The 15,638-nt window shown below is 34.8% G+C and overlaps 1 protein-coding gene and 2 long non-coding RNA genes across 5 annotated transcripts; 1 reads left to right on the top strand and 2 right to left on the bottom strand.

Annotated features, from left to right (window-relative positions):
- Positions 1-9,066: 9,066 nt before the first annotated feature.
- On the bottom strand, positions 9,067-10,499 carry LOC124454765. 2 transcript variants are annotated; one of them, XM_047005521.1, is made up of 2 exons: positions 10,353-10,499; positions 9,067-10,140 (listed from the first exon to the last, which is right to left on the bottom strand). In XM_047005521.1, exon 2 carries the CDS (start codon positions 10,123-10,125, stop codon positions 9,388-9,390), a length of 738 nt encoding a protein of 245 aa, XP_046861477.1. In that variant the 5' UTR covers positions 10,126-10,140; positions 10,353-10,499; the 3' UTR covers positions 9,067-9,387. The 2 variants fall into 2 exon arrangements, with proteins under 2 accessions (XP_046861477.1, XP_046861476.1); XM_047005520.1 differs by having other exon boundaries at positions 10,298-10,497.
- An 825-nt stretch (positions 10,500-11,324) lies between these two features.
- On the top strand, positions 11,325-15,262 carry LOC124454758. Of its 2 annotated transcripts, XR_006951601.1 has the most exons (3): positions 11,325-11,370; positions 12,355-12,488; positions 14,886-15,262. It is a non-coding gene; the product is annotated as an uncharacterized LOC124454758 (long non-coding RNA). The 2 variants fall into 2 exon arrangements; XR_006951600.1 differs by lacking the exon at positions 11,325-11,370 and having other exon boundaries at positions 12,207-12,488.
- On the bottom strand, positions 13,881-14,579 carry LOC124454757. Its single transcript, XR_006951599.1, has 2 exons — positions 14,423-14,579; positions 13,881-14,189 (listed from the first exon to the last, which is right to left on the bottom strand). It is a non-coding gene; the product is annotated as an uncharacterized LOC124454757 (long non-coding RNA).
- Positions 15,263-15,638: the final 376 nt, after the last annotated feature.

A 15,638-nucleotide genomic window follows, 5' to 3' on the forward strand; every position in this document is an offset into this window, starting at 1 on the left:
GATAAATTACTGCAGAATCATACCAATTCTAAATGCCGGCTGGTTTCAAAGCTTAGCAGCTTTTTAGAGATACCCTGTATAGTAAGTAAAATAACATACTTTCGGGACAATAGATGTGAGCAACCAATATCTGCATAGCCAACATGCAGATTCACTCCTGCTTTAGAAGAGTTAAATTGTATTACGTCTTTTTGCATGCAGATTTAACCCAAGAGAGGTTAAGCATTGTTGTTGTTGTTGTCTAAAAGCACTCGAGAAAAACAGCCTTCCAAACACAAACAATCTAATTCATTTATATATGTAAATTCTAAAAGATTCTATTATCATTTTGTTAGAAATCTATCGTTCTCATGGTCAGTAAACACGAAAATATTTGCATAGCGAGTGTAAAAACTATAAAAGTCTAGTTGAGTACGCTACCAGCCATCAAAGTAGTCAGTGGTTAAAATAAATATCACAAAGTCTTCCTTGCTCCCGAGAACTCCTAAAGAAGACGACTTCAGGGTAGATCAATGAGCTTTCGAATTACTTATATTGGGCAACAGGAGATTGAAATTTCCACCGTAAACATTGACGACATACTCGAAGATGCATACTCAAAATATAAGAAAGATGTTGAGATTGCTGACTTTCTAGCAATTGTTGGTTATGATGATCTCCATTTTCGCAATCTCGTAAATTATGATATCGATATTGCCATACCTCTGGCAAGCATCCAATCAGTTTGCGATACATACAAGCATGTAAAATATCCACAGGCTGTAATTGTCGTGTGTACTTCGCCAACCGAAAACTCAGCTATTGCTCACGTACTACACTGTGAAAGTAAAATTGGTGCAATAGAACTTTCCTGTGATATTGCTCGTGGGACGAAAGGTGCAAAAGAAAAAGAAGTGGATGAGGCGAAGCCACTACTTCAAGGAAAATCCACTGCAAAATCCTGTCCACCTGAAGATACTAAATGCTTATTAGATAGAGGTGACTCAGAAGATATCTCGGAGGATGAGTCTTCGAGCTCGGCAAATAAACAGTCATGTAGCAAAATTAAATGGACATTTAAACGGAAAACTAAATAAATGGGCATTTAAACGGAAAACTTCTTGAGTACTAACTCTTTATTTTTCTAATTTATAATAAATATGATTTAGCATGTTGAATGTACAATTCCACCACTACTTTACAAAGTACATTCCAATACTACAAAGTATATAGGTTATAATTTGCTGTTTGTAAGAGTAACATGAATTAATGAGAAGTGAAGGACCATAATCTCTAATCAGGGCATGTAATTTTTCATTTTTGTTGCACTCTCGTGCGCCCCCTCTAATATCTATTTTTTTGTGTGTACAATAAATTTGTTATATTTTCATAGTAATCCATAATCTTTTGCTAGTTTTCAATTATGAGTTGATGATTTAAATGCCAAGCGTATCAAGCAGGGAGCTCGAAAGCTTTTATCAGGTTGTGTAGCAACCAAGGTTAATATCGGAGGAATAAGCTGGGATCTGGGACTGAATTACGTAAGAAGGTATGTAAGTGACCGTGTGTAAATGAGCTGGTCATTTTTCGATGCATTCGTTAGTAGGAGCTTCTGCATTTTTTCCCATCCATATGTCTTCTAACATTTCCATGGAAATGTATTCGATGTGGTATGGTGCAAGGATGTGGTAGTCAGGTCGAGAATGTGAGTTACTCTATTCAAACGATGGCACTTGCTTTAGTCTTTTTGTAAAACAGCATCTTAGAGTTGTTGTGTTGACAGTAGAGTTATCTGATTTCATAATAAGGCAGTGAAGTGTCTAGAAAATGAGTTTCGTAGTCGCAACTGAAAATGATTCTGTGTTCATATTATAAGTAAATGTGTAAACTTTAATAGTAATAAAATTTGTTGCCTAGTGATTGACACAAACAAAGTAAAGGACTTTAATGAAAGATGACATCATCTTAAGGTTTGAGTCAATAGATTTTAATAAAAAATGACATCATCAAAAGGCTTGAGTTAAAGGACTTTAATGAAAGATGACATCATCTTAAGGTTCGAGAGACAAAATTTTTACAATTTCTCAAAAACAGCGTAATAATGTACAATACAGAGATAAACTATATAATCTCAATCACCTTCGGTAAACTCGGTATGTTGCTATCAAGGAAAAAATAAATAAATGTAAAGTGCTGAATCAGCACTACTTTTCATTCCATCTGACTGCCTTTACTAAGAGCAAGGGAATTATTAAAATTTTTCGTGCATTTCAAAAGCCATGAACATTAATTTTACTGTACGTTTATGGCAAAGATACGCTTTCAGAGAAGGCAACAGATCAATAATTGGGGGGGGGAGTAATATTTATACATGCCTGTTCTACTTTATTGGTCTTTATTGAAATCAATTCTGACAAAGGGTTGTAAGCAATTAATAATTGAATCTGTGTCATAAGTGAATCATTGCTGAGGGGGTAAATATTCATATATAAATTATTTCCGTAATTTGCTGGAAGTTATTTGCTACAAGAAAAATGTGATTTTTAATGGCTGCAAACTAAATAAGCACAAACATTACCATTACTGAAGTAAATTTAATGTGTCAAAACATAATACTTTAAACAGAATATTGTAATGCTAATTTCATTCGTCTTGGTGACATGTGCACAAAATGTTGAAGTCGATTTCTATGTCTGTAACCCTTCCATTATTTCAGATTTGACTGACATAAACATAAGACTTTAAAGCTATTCTTGGTTAGGACATTAGGACGTAAATAAAGTCGTTAGAACGTTAGGACGTGAATAAATTCCCAAACCAAAGTGTCAAAGTGCGCTTAGTAGCCACTGTAGGTAATATTCTCTGCTGTTAGACTTTAAAAAAAGTTGTAAACAAGTTTTGGATTAAACCAGTTGAAATTACATGGTAGTAGTATAAGTAGACAACTAGGTATCACCCCTTCCGTCTTAATTTCTATCCTGATTTCTCCCATTTGCGAAGGCATTGCCTCTGTTCATCGGGGGTGAGCCCTTCTTTCTTCACTATCTATGCCACTGCTTTTTCGCATCTAATTGATGGGCGACTGTTATCATCAAACTGAAATCAATTGATGAGCGACTGTTATCATCAAACGAGCGTCTATCGTGCGACCCAAAGTTTGAAAAAACTGTCGCAAGACCTATAAGCAAGAGTGACCAAAATCTTCCGCCATTACTTCAGTATGCGGTAATTAAAGAAATTTTAATTTCATTTAAAAAATAAAGTATGTTTACAGTGCTTGTGCCACTTTTGCACAAGCTTAGGCAAACCGAGGAGAACTTTGGGAGAATTTAAGAGCTGATCAGTGTAACCCCCTGAACAGTTAACATATATAGATCGTATAGATCAATCAGTGCACACGTTTTATTAGATTGTATAGATCATATTTTAGATCACATAGATCATATAGATCACATAGATCATATAGATCACGTTTTATTTGATTGTATAGATTATATAGATTGTATAGATAAATAAGTGCACACATTTTATTATTTTTATTTTAGAAATTTACATATTTAAGACTACTATTCTGATAATCAACAAATTTTAAATATAAAAAGCGGTGTACTTTTATTGCTTGGCACTAAAATCATGCATTAAAGAATGTGTGTCAACCGTGGTGGCGGCCATTTTTTGAGTCGAGAAAATGGCGGATTTTGTTATTGTTGTCCATTAAACTTAGACATACCATATGAAATAATGTGAAATGGAGTTTTTAATCAGTGTTTTTTCTAACTTTTCAGATAAATTAGACAACATAGTGAATGACAAAATTTAATTCAGTGTGCCACAAACACAAAAAGTAACGATATACGTATGTAAACATAAACAAAAGTGTGCAATGCATCTTGGTTGAAAAACATTCTTTAATTTACATTATTCATCATTTTCAACAATTGTCTCCAATTCAATTTTATTATCATCATCTTCTTCATCAACAGCAATTTTTTCGTATTTTTCAGACTCTTCAGACTCAGAGCAATACTTGACATACAACAGAAATATGATCGACATGATTAAAGTGGACACAGCAATGGCAAGGAGCGTTTTTTGTTTGCCGATTGAGTGAAACAGAAGGCCCAGGAGTGACGCTCCACTATCGAGTCCGAACATAAAGCACATTTCTTCGATCCCTACGATTGAGAAAGCATTTTCGAAATTTCTCCAAGAAACGTATAATTTTACAGGTTGCATATGCGCTAAGTAGAGCAAGATATGTTGTCAAATTTTCGGTGGAAAAATTGATTGCTTATTGAAGTAGAAATTTTTCAACTTTGTGCATTTCGTCCATTAAAAGCACGTGCGACCTGGAAAATTATATATTCCGTGGAGATTTTCTTAAGTGGAAACGATAACCCTAACACTAACCCTGTCCTTAACCCCGTTTGGAAGACTAAAACTAAATTTAATAGCTCCTTATGTGCTTCTAACGATCTAAATGTGTTTCTTGCCAAAATAACTAGACGAGCCTGCGCTCTCCATGCAAGTACCTCTTGTATCCGCTAAACTGAAGTTTAGCTAAATACTAATTGGTAATGAAGTGCAGGTCAATCAAGAGTGAATATCTAAATGAATTCAATTGTGAAAATATTTACCTAGCAGTAATCCAATATTAGCATTAGATCCAATCTTGGATAAGCGAATAGTTAACGCATTGTAAGCTAATCCAAATCCAACACTATGTAAAATATCGATTGCAAGAACATACCAATACACACGAACAAATGATAAAGCCAGGAATGCAGCAGTAAAGAGAAAGAATCCAATGGAGACTGTCGGTAATTCACCTAATTTTTGCATGACCTTGCACGACTTAAATATACACACTGCCAACAGTGGTCGACGAACTAAGCCTGCTCCTACCATGACTAGAGGACTTGCTTCTAATCCATCCAAATACCAAAACTCCCAGAAAGATTGGAAAGAAACGCATACCCCAATATAAAATACCAAAATGAATATATAAACATTATGGCCATTTGAAAAAACATTAGATACACCGCTCCAGTTGACTTTGCGGTCAGTGTCATCGTACTTAAACACAAAGTGAGCCAAAGAGAATTTCGATAAGACAATGAAAAATGCAGATATGATAAAAACAGTAAAATAACCGTAACTTTCACGGTCACAAATTTTTATTCTTACGATCCATGACGTAACACCACTCAAAACCAACAGCGTACTTGCACCAATATGTTTCCAGGCGAAATATAGACCATAACTATTTCTGTTTTCAGCAAGATATGATAAAGTTGCAGCACTTATTAATGGAAACAGGATGCCTTCCAACAATGTTAGGGACGATCTATATGCAGTCATCACTACGTATATATTACTGAGCCATGGAACGCGGTTGTTATGAACTGAAGAGTTTGTTCCATTTACTACAATAAAAACAATGAAACATTCACAGTCTTGGGTTTCAGAGAGAGGTGTATTAATATATTATTGTTATATATCAAAAGAAAACAATGGATTTCAAAATTTCAAGGGAACCTAATACAACATAACATGTGCATATATGAATGCAAGCCTTCACAATTATCGATCTTTCTAGAACATTTTTACCAGGCCCCACTGATTTCGTGTTATGTCTTTAGGTAAAACGTTCATTGTTTAATCAAATGTTCTGTTGTGCTTGACTGATTACTATTGAGAAGGTGAATTGGTTTTCAAAAGATATCAGTCGGGCACAACTAAATACATGCACAACCTTCCTCGCGAAATCTACGTTCTAACGCCGAACTTAATGGCCCTAAAGCATTCCTTATTTTTGCAGGAAATTTGCATTGCTCTTAGGGCCTGTTCATATGAGCCCGGTAGCCGGGATTCAGCGAAGCGTTTAATCATTTTAGCAAATGGAAAAGATTAATTCCTTCACAACAAAAAAGTTATTTAAGCAATTTCCCTATGTTCTGAATTTGTAAATTCACAAAACCTTTAAAATGAAAACAAATAATTAGGCCAGATTTGAAAATTACAATTAAAATGACTCATGACTTATAAGAAAGATTGTAAGTTTTGCGTTTCAAGTTTTTACTCCTTTCAATACCTCAAAATCATTTCACGCCTCACTGAATCCCGGTTTAGCTGGGCTTATGTGAACAGCCCCTTAGAATCATGCTAATACGAAAATACACTGCGTATTATGTCAGGACTGGAGTTCTTTTGACGTCGAAAGTGAGCGTTCTAACGGCCTCTTCTCAATGTCTATGCTCAATTAAACAGCTTGTAAATTTGTTGCACTGTATCAATTTCTCTTTACCAGTAATACACACCCTCTCAATTTGCAGGAATGCTTTTTATACACAGCACTATTATCCTTATAAAGTAAATGGTTTGAACCCGGGAGTATCGTTATATGTTTGTAAATGATGATCGTCCAGGTTAATAAAGTCCTGAGAAGGACTGTTTTTGTTGTTGTTGACTGACGTTTCGACAACCTTAGCGGTAGTCATCTTCAGAGTCAAAAGTATCTTACCTCCATCCATTTCACTTTGCAACGTACCATAACATGTAGGCAGAGAATAAGCAAGCGGGAGTAGTGGTAGCAAACAGCTTGCAACAGCAGCAAATGACGCAATCCACATGGTCAAGATCCTCACTTGATATCGATCGGCAATATGAAGTACCAAAGGTATGAACAAATGTTGAACACCAAACAAATTAGAAAAACCAATTTGTTTCGAATTGAAATGAAATTGTTTCATATACACGTAAAAGAACTCGTTGTTTATACTAAAACTACTCGAGGCGAAGAAATACCATTTAATCGCTATTGATTTTACGTTGAAATTCGACTTCATACTAACTTCACAAACGTTCGCGAATGGAACATAAACAGATGGTATGTGGGAAGATTAAATGCTAAATTATATTTAAGTGACTAACCATGCACGACAAATCAGTGAAGTATAACTCTACTCGCATTTGATCACATAAATAATTTGAGTAGATTTTAACATTGAACGAGGAACGAAACTCTCACACCTGAAAATGATGGGGTTAAAACGTGGACTTTGGTTTTAAACTTGTTCTATTCAGAATGCCATGTCTAGTCTGGTCAATCCTGCAACTATATATTATGATCGAGTGTCAATGTTGTCTTACATCATAACATATATCATAATATATAATGGGATTTTGAGATGCTATTTTAAAGTGAAACTATTTTCAATACTGCTATTTCAAATGACCCATACGTACACCATTTATTTTATCACGCAAATACGCTTGCTTTTATCTACAGAGGCAATTGGATCAACTTCATAATGATTTATAAGACTATAGCATTTACAAATAAATGACATTTATGGACCCTTACAAAACTCCCAATACGAATTCCTATTAAAATTTCCTATAGGATCCTATTGGAAGTTGGCCCATGAGCCTATTGGAACAACCTACAGGATTCCGTAGGAAGATATAGGAATTCCTATAAGAATTCTTACAAAGAATTCCTTTTAGAAATTCTACAAGCATTCCTATAGGAATTCTTACAAGATGAAATCCTACAAGAATTCATACAAGAATTCCTACAACAATTGCTATAAGACATAGAGCAAGAATTTCTCGAAGAATTTCTACTCGAACTCCTATAAAAATTCTAGAAAACTCGCATAAGAATTTCTACAAAGGCTAAAGGAGTTCTTACAAAATACAGCAAAACATAATAGGATTTTTAATAAGATCCCACACAGTACATTTCGGTGGACAACAATTACCCTACTAGTAAGGATAAACAAAGTTTTACAAAACAACCCATTTTTCGAAGTAAATTCTAATATGGGGTGAAAATTATCTGAGTTGCGTACATATTTTATATTTTACGAATCTGAACCTACTACTTAAATTATAGTTTCATTTATCATAACTTTGAAAATGACAGTGTATTTTCTAAAACAGTTTGTGAATATCTCTTGTCATGCTCGAAATATTGAAGTTTTTGTAATGTCCGATCTATACAACTTTCTACGTCATTTTGCATAATGAGTCTCTGGAAAGTTTTCAACATCTTTATATTCAAGTCAACTTTTGGTTGAAATGATCATGCAAGTTTTTTACTATCAACTCTACACAATTAAGGGAACTCTGTTCTGTTGAGGTAATATATTGGCAAGTATACACGCTATTTCAAATTCTATTATGCAAAATGGCGTCTCGACATGTGCAACCCTCGTCTTGCACTGATCTGCTCTAGAGTTCTCCCAAAGGTCTGTTCGGTTTGCATAAGCCCGTGCAAACACAGTAAACATCTTTTATTTCTTATAATTACAAACAAACACAATGAAACGCGTGCGCTCATTGGTCTAGAGCTCTGTTTGCATAAGCTTGTGCAACTGATTGCACTGTTGCACTGATCTGCTCTCGAGTTTTCCCAAAGGTATCCTCGGTTTGCATAAGCCCATGCAAACACAATAAACATCTTTTATTTCTTAAATCACAGCACGGTTTTTCGTGCATTCGACCAATCAGCGCCCATGTTTTTAAAAGGCTATTTTATAATTTAGCATATAACACAAATCAAGAACACAACACAAACTACTTATTTTTAGCAAAACATAGTAATGAGAGGGAAAATTCACAAAGCTCAAACATTTTTTAAAAAAACCTGTTAATATTTATTGCTGGGTTGCACTTCTTTTAAGGTGACTGAAAACAACGTACGTGGCTCGCCACGTCAGCATACAGGGAAAATTCACAAGGCTCATACATTTTTAAAAAAACCTTTTATTATTTATTGCTGGGTTGCACTCATCTTAAGGTGACTGAAAACAACGTACGTGGCTCGCCCACGTCAGCATACAGGAGATGCAAATAGCATAGATAAAATATTCTTTTGTATCAGACCACCAACATGGCTAACATAAAAATTAAGAATGACCGAGACGATTTCGGTTTGCTTTCGTTATCAGTTTGCAAAACCGTTCCTTCTTAATACACGACGAAATGTTGTTAGGATCAATACAATATTGGGGTGAAATTGGTGGACGATGAAGGAGGGCTAGTAGTAGATATTGTTGTTTTTAGATTTGACATAATTCATTGGGCTCACAGGTTTTGAATTTATTGTCGAAAACTATATACTCGTGCAAAGGAAAGTTAATTGAAATTGCTAGACTTGCTGTCAAGGACCATATATACTCGTGCAAAAATAGTTTAGTTGACTTGTCTTGAAGAACGATACTGGTGCAAAATTAATTTACTTTAAAGTATATGCTGAGTTATTGTATCTTCAAGTGAAATACATGAATAAGCTTCTTCAACAATATACGTCCATATGACCATTCCAATATTGTATACCTTTTTTATGTGAAAAGGTTTTAGTTTGAAATTTAAGTTACCATTTGATGATATTTGTCTTTTCTATTTACTAAATGAGCTACGCGAACGAGCAAGCTCGGTAAAACTGTCATCTAAATCAGGCTCAATTATTGACATTTTACTGACCAAATTAGTAAACATTCTAGGTGTTGTTCCATTATTTCGCACATTTTGTTGCGATGAAACTTGCTGTCGAAGGTTAGGCAATCGACCATCGACTGATACAGAATGACGTTTGATGTTTGCGTTGTCCGTGTGAGTTGATCTTGTGGTCTTTAAAATATTTTCTTTCCCAGTCTCTCGACGTTTTTTCTCTTCAGCAGATAATCCAAACAACTTTTCAAATGTTTCATACAGCAGTTTTGCTTTTTGCTTATCTTCACAAAGCAATATATGAGCCTTGACATTCAGTTCGTTTTGCTCGCGAGCAATCATGATGAAGTACCGAGCGAACTCCTCTCTTGTTGTAGAATATACGATATCACGGATATTTGAGATCCGGAAACTTTTTAAAACTTGACCTTCTTTGTTATACAGCACTGCACCACATAAATCGATCACCATTCTAAGCTTACTGCCGTTCTCGCTGGAGAAAAGCAGCATTAAGTCGGAATATATCTTAGTGAAATTCCTGTCTGTAATGGAAGAGGCGTTATCAGACTCTTTATCAATACTTGTGGAACCGATAACTTTTACAACAAATTGAGAACCTGCCGCAACCGAATCACTTTCGTAGTTTTCTTGCAAACTCATGAATCGGCGTCGTCGCCAAGATGCCATTTGTCAAAAAGGATTCTACAAGTGTAAATAATCGAGTTCCGTTAGTAGAATGTAAAGCAATTAAATAAGTAATCGTACAAAAATAAACCCTCTTTGTACGTCAAGGAAGTAGTAGAAGCAGGTTGTTCGAACTTTGATGCACAATAATTTGTAGACTTAGTACTATAACTACCTTCTATATACACATTGAACAATATGTCAAGTACAGAACTTCTTAATTGTATTACCACTTGAAATTTGACTACAGCAAGGACTGGCTTGTTCCTACCAGGAAAATGACAAAGCTTCTTTATAATGCAAGAAAATTTGGATTATTTTGACGCTATGTTGCTACACGCAGAGCAAAATCACTAAGCGTTCAGCAACAGCTAAATTACATACATGACACCTCCACTTTGTCCATGCATTTTTTGTTTTGACTATTATCTATTTATGTATGCAAATTTTGGTGTCAGAGTAATATAACAGATGTTTACTCGAAAATGACAAAAAGTTTTCATCGGTGAAAATTTTAAGAATACTTTTACGATGCACATACAATATACGTTTGACACCTTAGTAGAGGCACAGTATAGACAAAAACAGTAGCCCCGCTCTATAGCATTTTTTTGTTTTATTACGCATGTGATTAGCATATTGTAGCCAGTCAATTGCTTTTCGTGGCTAGTAGGAAGGCAGAGATGGCTAGCTGCAGCCAGTAATCTAATCAAATAAACAGCACCAAGTTGCACAGTGGAGTACCACTGCTGTATGTTTCTATACTGTGGTAGCGGCGTAAGAAATTTGAAAATTGAGGGAGAGGGGAAATCATTTATGATTTCAAAGAACTTGTACAACGGAACATGCATGTATTAATGAGCTCCCCACCTCAAGTTACTGAGTTTGGTATGCTACAGTACTATAGTATCTATTTAATCAACTTTTACATATACAATGGTAGACGTAGTAAAATTCTTATATTTTAATTATATTTATTGTTTTCTTTTACAATCTTTCTGTCATCAAATCATTCGAACGTTCAATCAATCGATTATTGCTTTGCTTTTTCTACAATTTTTCATTCCACCCACGCAAAGCAGATGTTAATTTCTCCCCGGTCAAATTTGTTAGCTTGACAGCGATCCCCCTCTCCAGCTGCATTACTCTGGTGCTGTTATTGATTGCAGTAATATATGAAATAGTAGAAGAAATTCTAGAAGCATCTGTTCATTTTAGGTATCACACTTATCAGTCCAGGGATACTCAGTGAGTAAATTGTATTTCGTTGAAAGGAAATTAGCGATTTGTGTATGTAATACTGTGTATATAAATCAACATTTGATATGGAACGTTGCTATGGCGATGACTTATAAAAACAAATCACATGAAACGAAGGATGGAGCACAATGACAATAATGAAGGTCTCAAAATTTGCGAGTGAAGGGATTTTGCCAACGTGTGTTGACTGTATTTAATGACACATTAACGTAGTGCGGGCGGTTTGAAATCACTATATCAAGTTGATAACAGGGAATAAATTCTCTTCGTCTTTAACCGTTTGGGAGAAATTAGAAAAGCTGGGCTATTTGTCATAGAAAGTACTTTTGTTGAATTCAAATTCAAAGCGCGAAAATAAAATCACGTGCAGTTTATTGAATGCTACGATTCTCGTCAGTTTTTTCCGTTTTTTAAAATTTCAATCCAGGATGAATTACTGCATGAGCTATGCCTTTCATCCAAAACGCGTATTCAATGACACTGAAAGTTGACTATAGTCAATTGTCCATTCTCGGCGATAATCAGCGCCTCTTTGTTAGCGGAGAAAAGAACCACGAATATAGGTCTTTGTTAGCGGAGAAAAGAACCACGAATATAGGACAAAAAAACCGCCAAAGATATGCTTGTGTCTCGTAATCAAAATTTCTATTTTGTTTATTGGAGAAAAAAAATCACCTGTACTATAAACAAGCTGATTTAAGTCATTTAAATGCAGTTGCACTGAACGCTGATAATTAAAATGTCGACAGCTTTTATGCAAAACAGTCAATATGAAGTCATTAGCTTGGCGTAAGAAAGATTTTCAAAACATGATAAGAAAATGATTAGTCAAAACAAAGGAGAAATAAATTGCATCCATGTTTGTTCATCTGTTGTCTTTCAGGATTTTTTGTGTCGAGCGTATAATGTTTCAAAACAGTTAGTGGAACACCGACAAAATATTGTCATTGAAATTCTCGTTCTATACTTTAGACGTTGTCACATGTCGGCTGAAAGTTAAAAAGAAGAAGGTCAACATTCTGTATTGCGTTAGTTTGGTTGTAAACTATCGCCGAGCTTCTCTCTGATATACCACTCAAATCCAATTACTGTGTTTAGAAACCATGGTATGTAAGTTTATATTATCATGAGTAAACTTTTTCTTTCGTATTGGAATCAACATATTTGAAGTTGGGCCTAAACTCGAGAAATTATTGTCAGTTGAATAAAGTCGATATTATACATGCTTTAATTTAAACATCATTTGCATTCTTTGTTCAAAGACAGTATGTACATGCTACCTTTGTTCCAAGACAATATATACATGCTATATTATAAAAATGGATTCGACGTTAACGAAAAACAGAACGACTGCTTTGCTTATTGATTTCATCAAAGCATTTCTTTCGTCATTCTTTTGCATTTTGACTTTCAAGAGAAAAAAGTGCATCAAATAATATTTTTGTGTTTAAAATTAACTCATAACATTGAAATCATCCAATAAAATTGCAAAAGCCATTCAAATGGACCTAATGTTTAGAAAAGGTCTTGATTTCAATAAAACAATTCACTATTATTGTGAAATAATTGCTTTCGAAGGACCTAAATTGCCAAGGTAATCTGGGTGCATGATCTAAGCAACAGCTACGTTTTTCCAGCTGATTCGATTTTTGCTATCAGAAACTAATTCAATAAATGATGACTATTTCACTCTTTGTCGCATGAGCTACCATTTCACATGAGTTGACTTGGCTTCTGCTGCGGCTATTAGCTTCTAATGTGCACAACGAGCAACGAAACATTAAGACTTCTTCCGTTCTATCACAATTTACCATCTTTCACAAGACGATAGGAGTAAAAGCTGTTGATCTAGTTGTTTTAGATATACATATTTTGATGAAAATTCTGGACGTATTTAATACTAATACGCAAAATTGATCTCTAACCATTATCAAGGCAGAGCCTAGTCCCAGAAGATGAAAATTTGAGATGAATTTTGCGTCATTTGTGGAACACAAAAGACAGAAATATTTCCAAAGTTCTAACTTAGTCTCCACAAAAAAAAAAATACCTTAATGTAATTATTGATAAGCGAATGAGTCTCCATAATCATCAGCGTATAATAAAGGATGTTACGAATCAAAAATGATATTCGTTAACAATTACAAAACCGCTGACCTAACAAACGTGGGCTTTAGAGCGTTACAAAACCGCTGACCTAACGAACGTGGGCTTTAGAGCGTTACAAAACCGCTGACCTAACGAACGTGGGCTTTAGAGCATCACAAAAGTTGATGTGAGTCATGTGACAAGGGCTCATGGGCAATTAATCTATTATTATGTGTGAAATCATATCTATCGTTGTATAGATAGACGTTGGTAAAAGGCACGCTTTGGTAACATTACATTTGACATGTTGGCTCAACAGTTTACGTAAAGTGTACGAAACAAAACCAACGTTCAAAGAGCGCATGCGCAATTATCCCCCTCCTTTTGAAGAAATTGTTTTTTTACTCAGATTATATCTTAACTATTTAATGCAAACAAATTGTCCATTATCCCACATTACATTTGACATAAGTACACAACAATGCTACAAAATCCAAAACTAAAAGAGAGTATATTATATCCGAGAAATTGCTGTCAGTTTGGTTACGTAAATTATTGCCAGATTTTTATTTTGGGTCATTTTTATCGGCAGCTGACTGCGCTCTTGAAGCAAAAGTTCCCTTTTCTATTCGCCCATCGTTTGTTTTGGCCTGAGCGGCCATGATTCTTGCCTTTGCAGGTTGATCCATAGGTGTTTTCTTGCCGTCCATTTTATGCTCCTAAAATAACATGATAAAAATGTGACATTGTAATACAATCAGGTTGTGTTGGAAAGAGAACCTATTGCCCAAAGAAATTTTTTTGATTCATGTGATTAAGCGAAATTATCGAGGTGTTTTCATTTGAATGTTTAGTACGACAGTTAAGTTTGCACTATAATCAAGCCCTGCGAATGACTTTCAAAACTCAAGTTAATCCATATTTGTCAAATGTAAAGATACTGTGAGTTTACCTTAATGGGATCTCCAAGCAATTAAGCTGACGAAAGACTTTTATTTTTTCTTTAAATTTAATAGTTCACGTTATTTCTTACTCGACGAGCTTCTCCACTTCTTATACTTCAAAATAGAGATAAGGCTGTTTTATGTATGATGTTTGCTGTTTATGGGAATACCCTTTCGTAACTACCAGGGAAATACCCTTTCGTAACTACCAGGGACCTTTCGTTACCTCTAGGGTAATTCCCTTTATTAAGCTCTTCGCCAGTTCCTGGAAGAAAAGGAAGAAAGATTTCACAAAATCCAGCATTTCAAGAAATGAAATCACTCATCTATAAGAATTTGTTCCAAAAGTCATTTCCACATGAAGACAATTTCATCTTCATTCGCAATGATTGAAGTCAAAACATTAAAATGCACAATGATTACTCATAGATCTATTACCATAGTCTGCTTTACTTTCATTTCTATTTATAGTTTGGCCAACCAAGGGCGCAAGTCTGTTTTGAAGAGAGGGTGGGGTGGACTGGATTTCTGTGTACGTAATAATAGCTATCCTAATACGAACTCACTTGATTTTCAAAAAAGTGTGAGGGAATATGATAGTCATTTTACTCCTATGAAAAGTGAAGCTGATTAGAAAATGAACATTGAATGCATTACTTGAGATTGTTTGCACGGCTACACGTATTATTCTAATCAGTCTTTAAAAACAGCATGTGTGCGAAATACAATATATTTGAGTGTTGATACTTTTAATTGTGTTGTTTTATTGTAAAGCTTTCCCTATCAAAATTGAACATTGTTAACCGTTGTCAAATTTGATATGAAAAGTTTTTGTCTTTTCTTCTATACTTTTGTCTCGCACGATCTTGTTTTGCTCGTCCATTTCATTTGATGGACATGATACAAAGTGTTCTATTATTCCAAAACCATGTACAAAGAGTTAGGTTTTAATATTCTCCGCTTGCATGCATGAGAAAAATGATCCTGTGAGGGATGGTAGCGATAAGTTCTTCAGATTCGCAATTTATGTTGGGTGTAAACTCTTTAACATCACATGACTGAACACATGTAGCCAATGGAGAAGTTGCTAGAACTTTAATTTGGAAAGGTATTTATTCATATATTCAGATGTGCCCCATTGCTTTCTTTTGAAAATGAATTGGCTTTGTGTGTGAAGCAGAAGCGGAGCTATATTGAAAAATTTGCCGATAATCGTAGTCTGTT

The sequence above is a fragment of the Xenia sp. Carnegie-2017 genome, unplaced genomic scaffold, assembly GCF_021976095.1.
Source record: "Xenia sp. Carnegie-2017 unplaced genomic scaffold, XeniaSp_v1 HiC_scaffold_3, whole genome shotgun sequence".
NCBI lineage: Eukaryota > Metazoa > Cnidaria > Anthozoa > Malacalcyonacea > Xeniidae > Xenia > Xenia sp. Carnegie-2017.

What these genes read in the sequence shown, in the direction of transcription:
- LOC124454765 (XM_047005521.1), bottom strand. Translation starts at nt 10,125, where the DNA reads ATGGCATCTTGGCGACGACGCCGATTCATGAGTTTGCAAGAAAACTAC.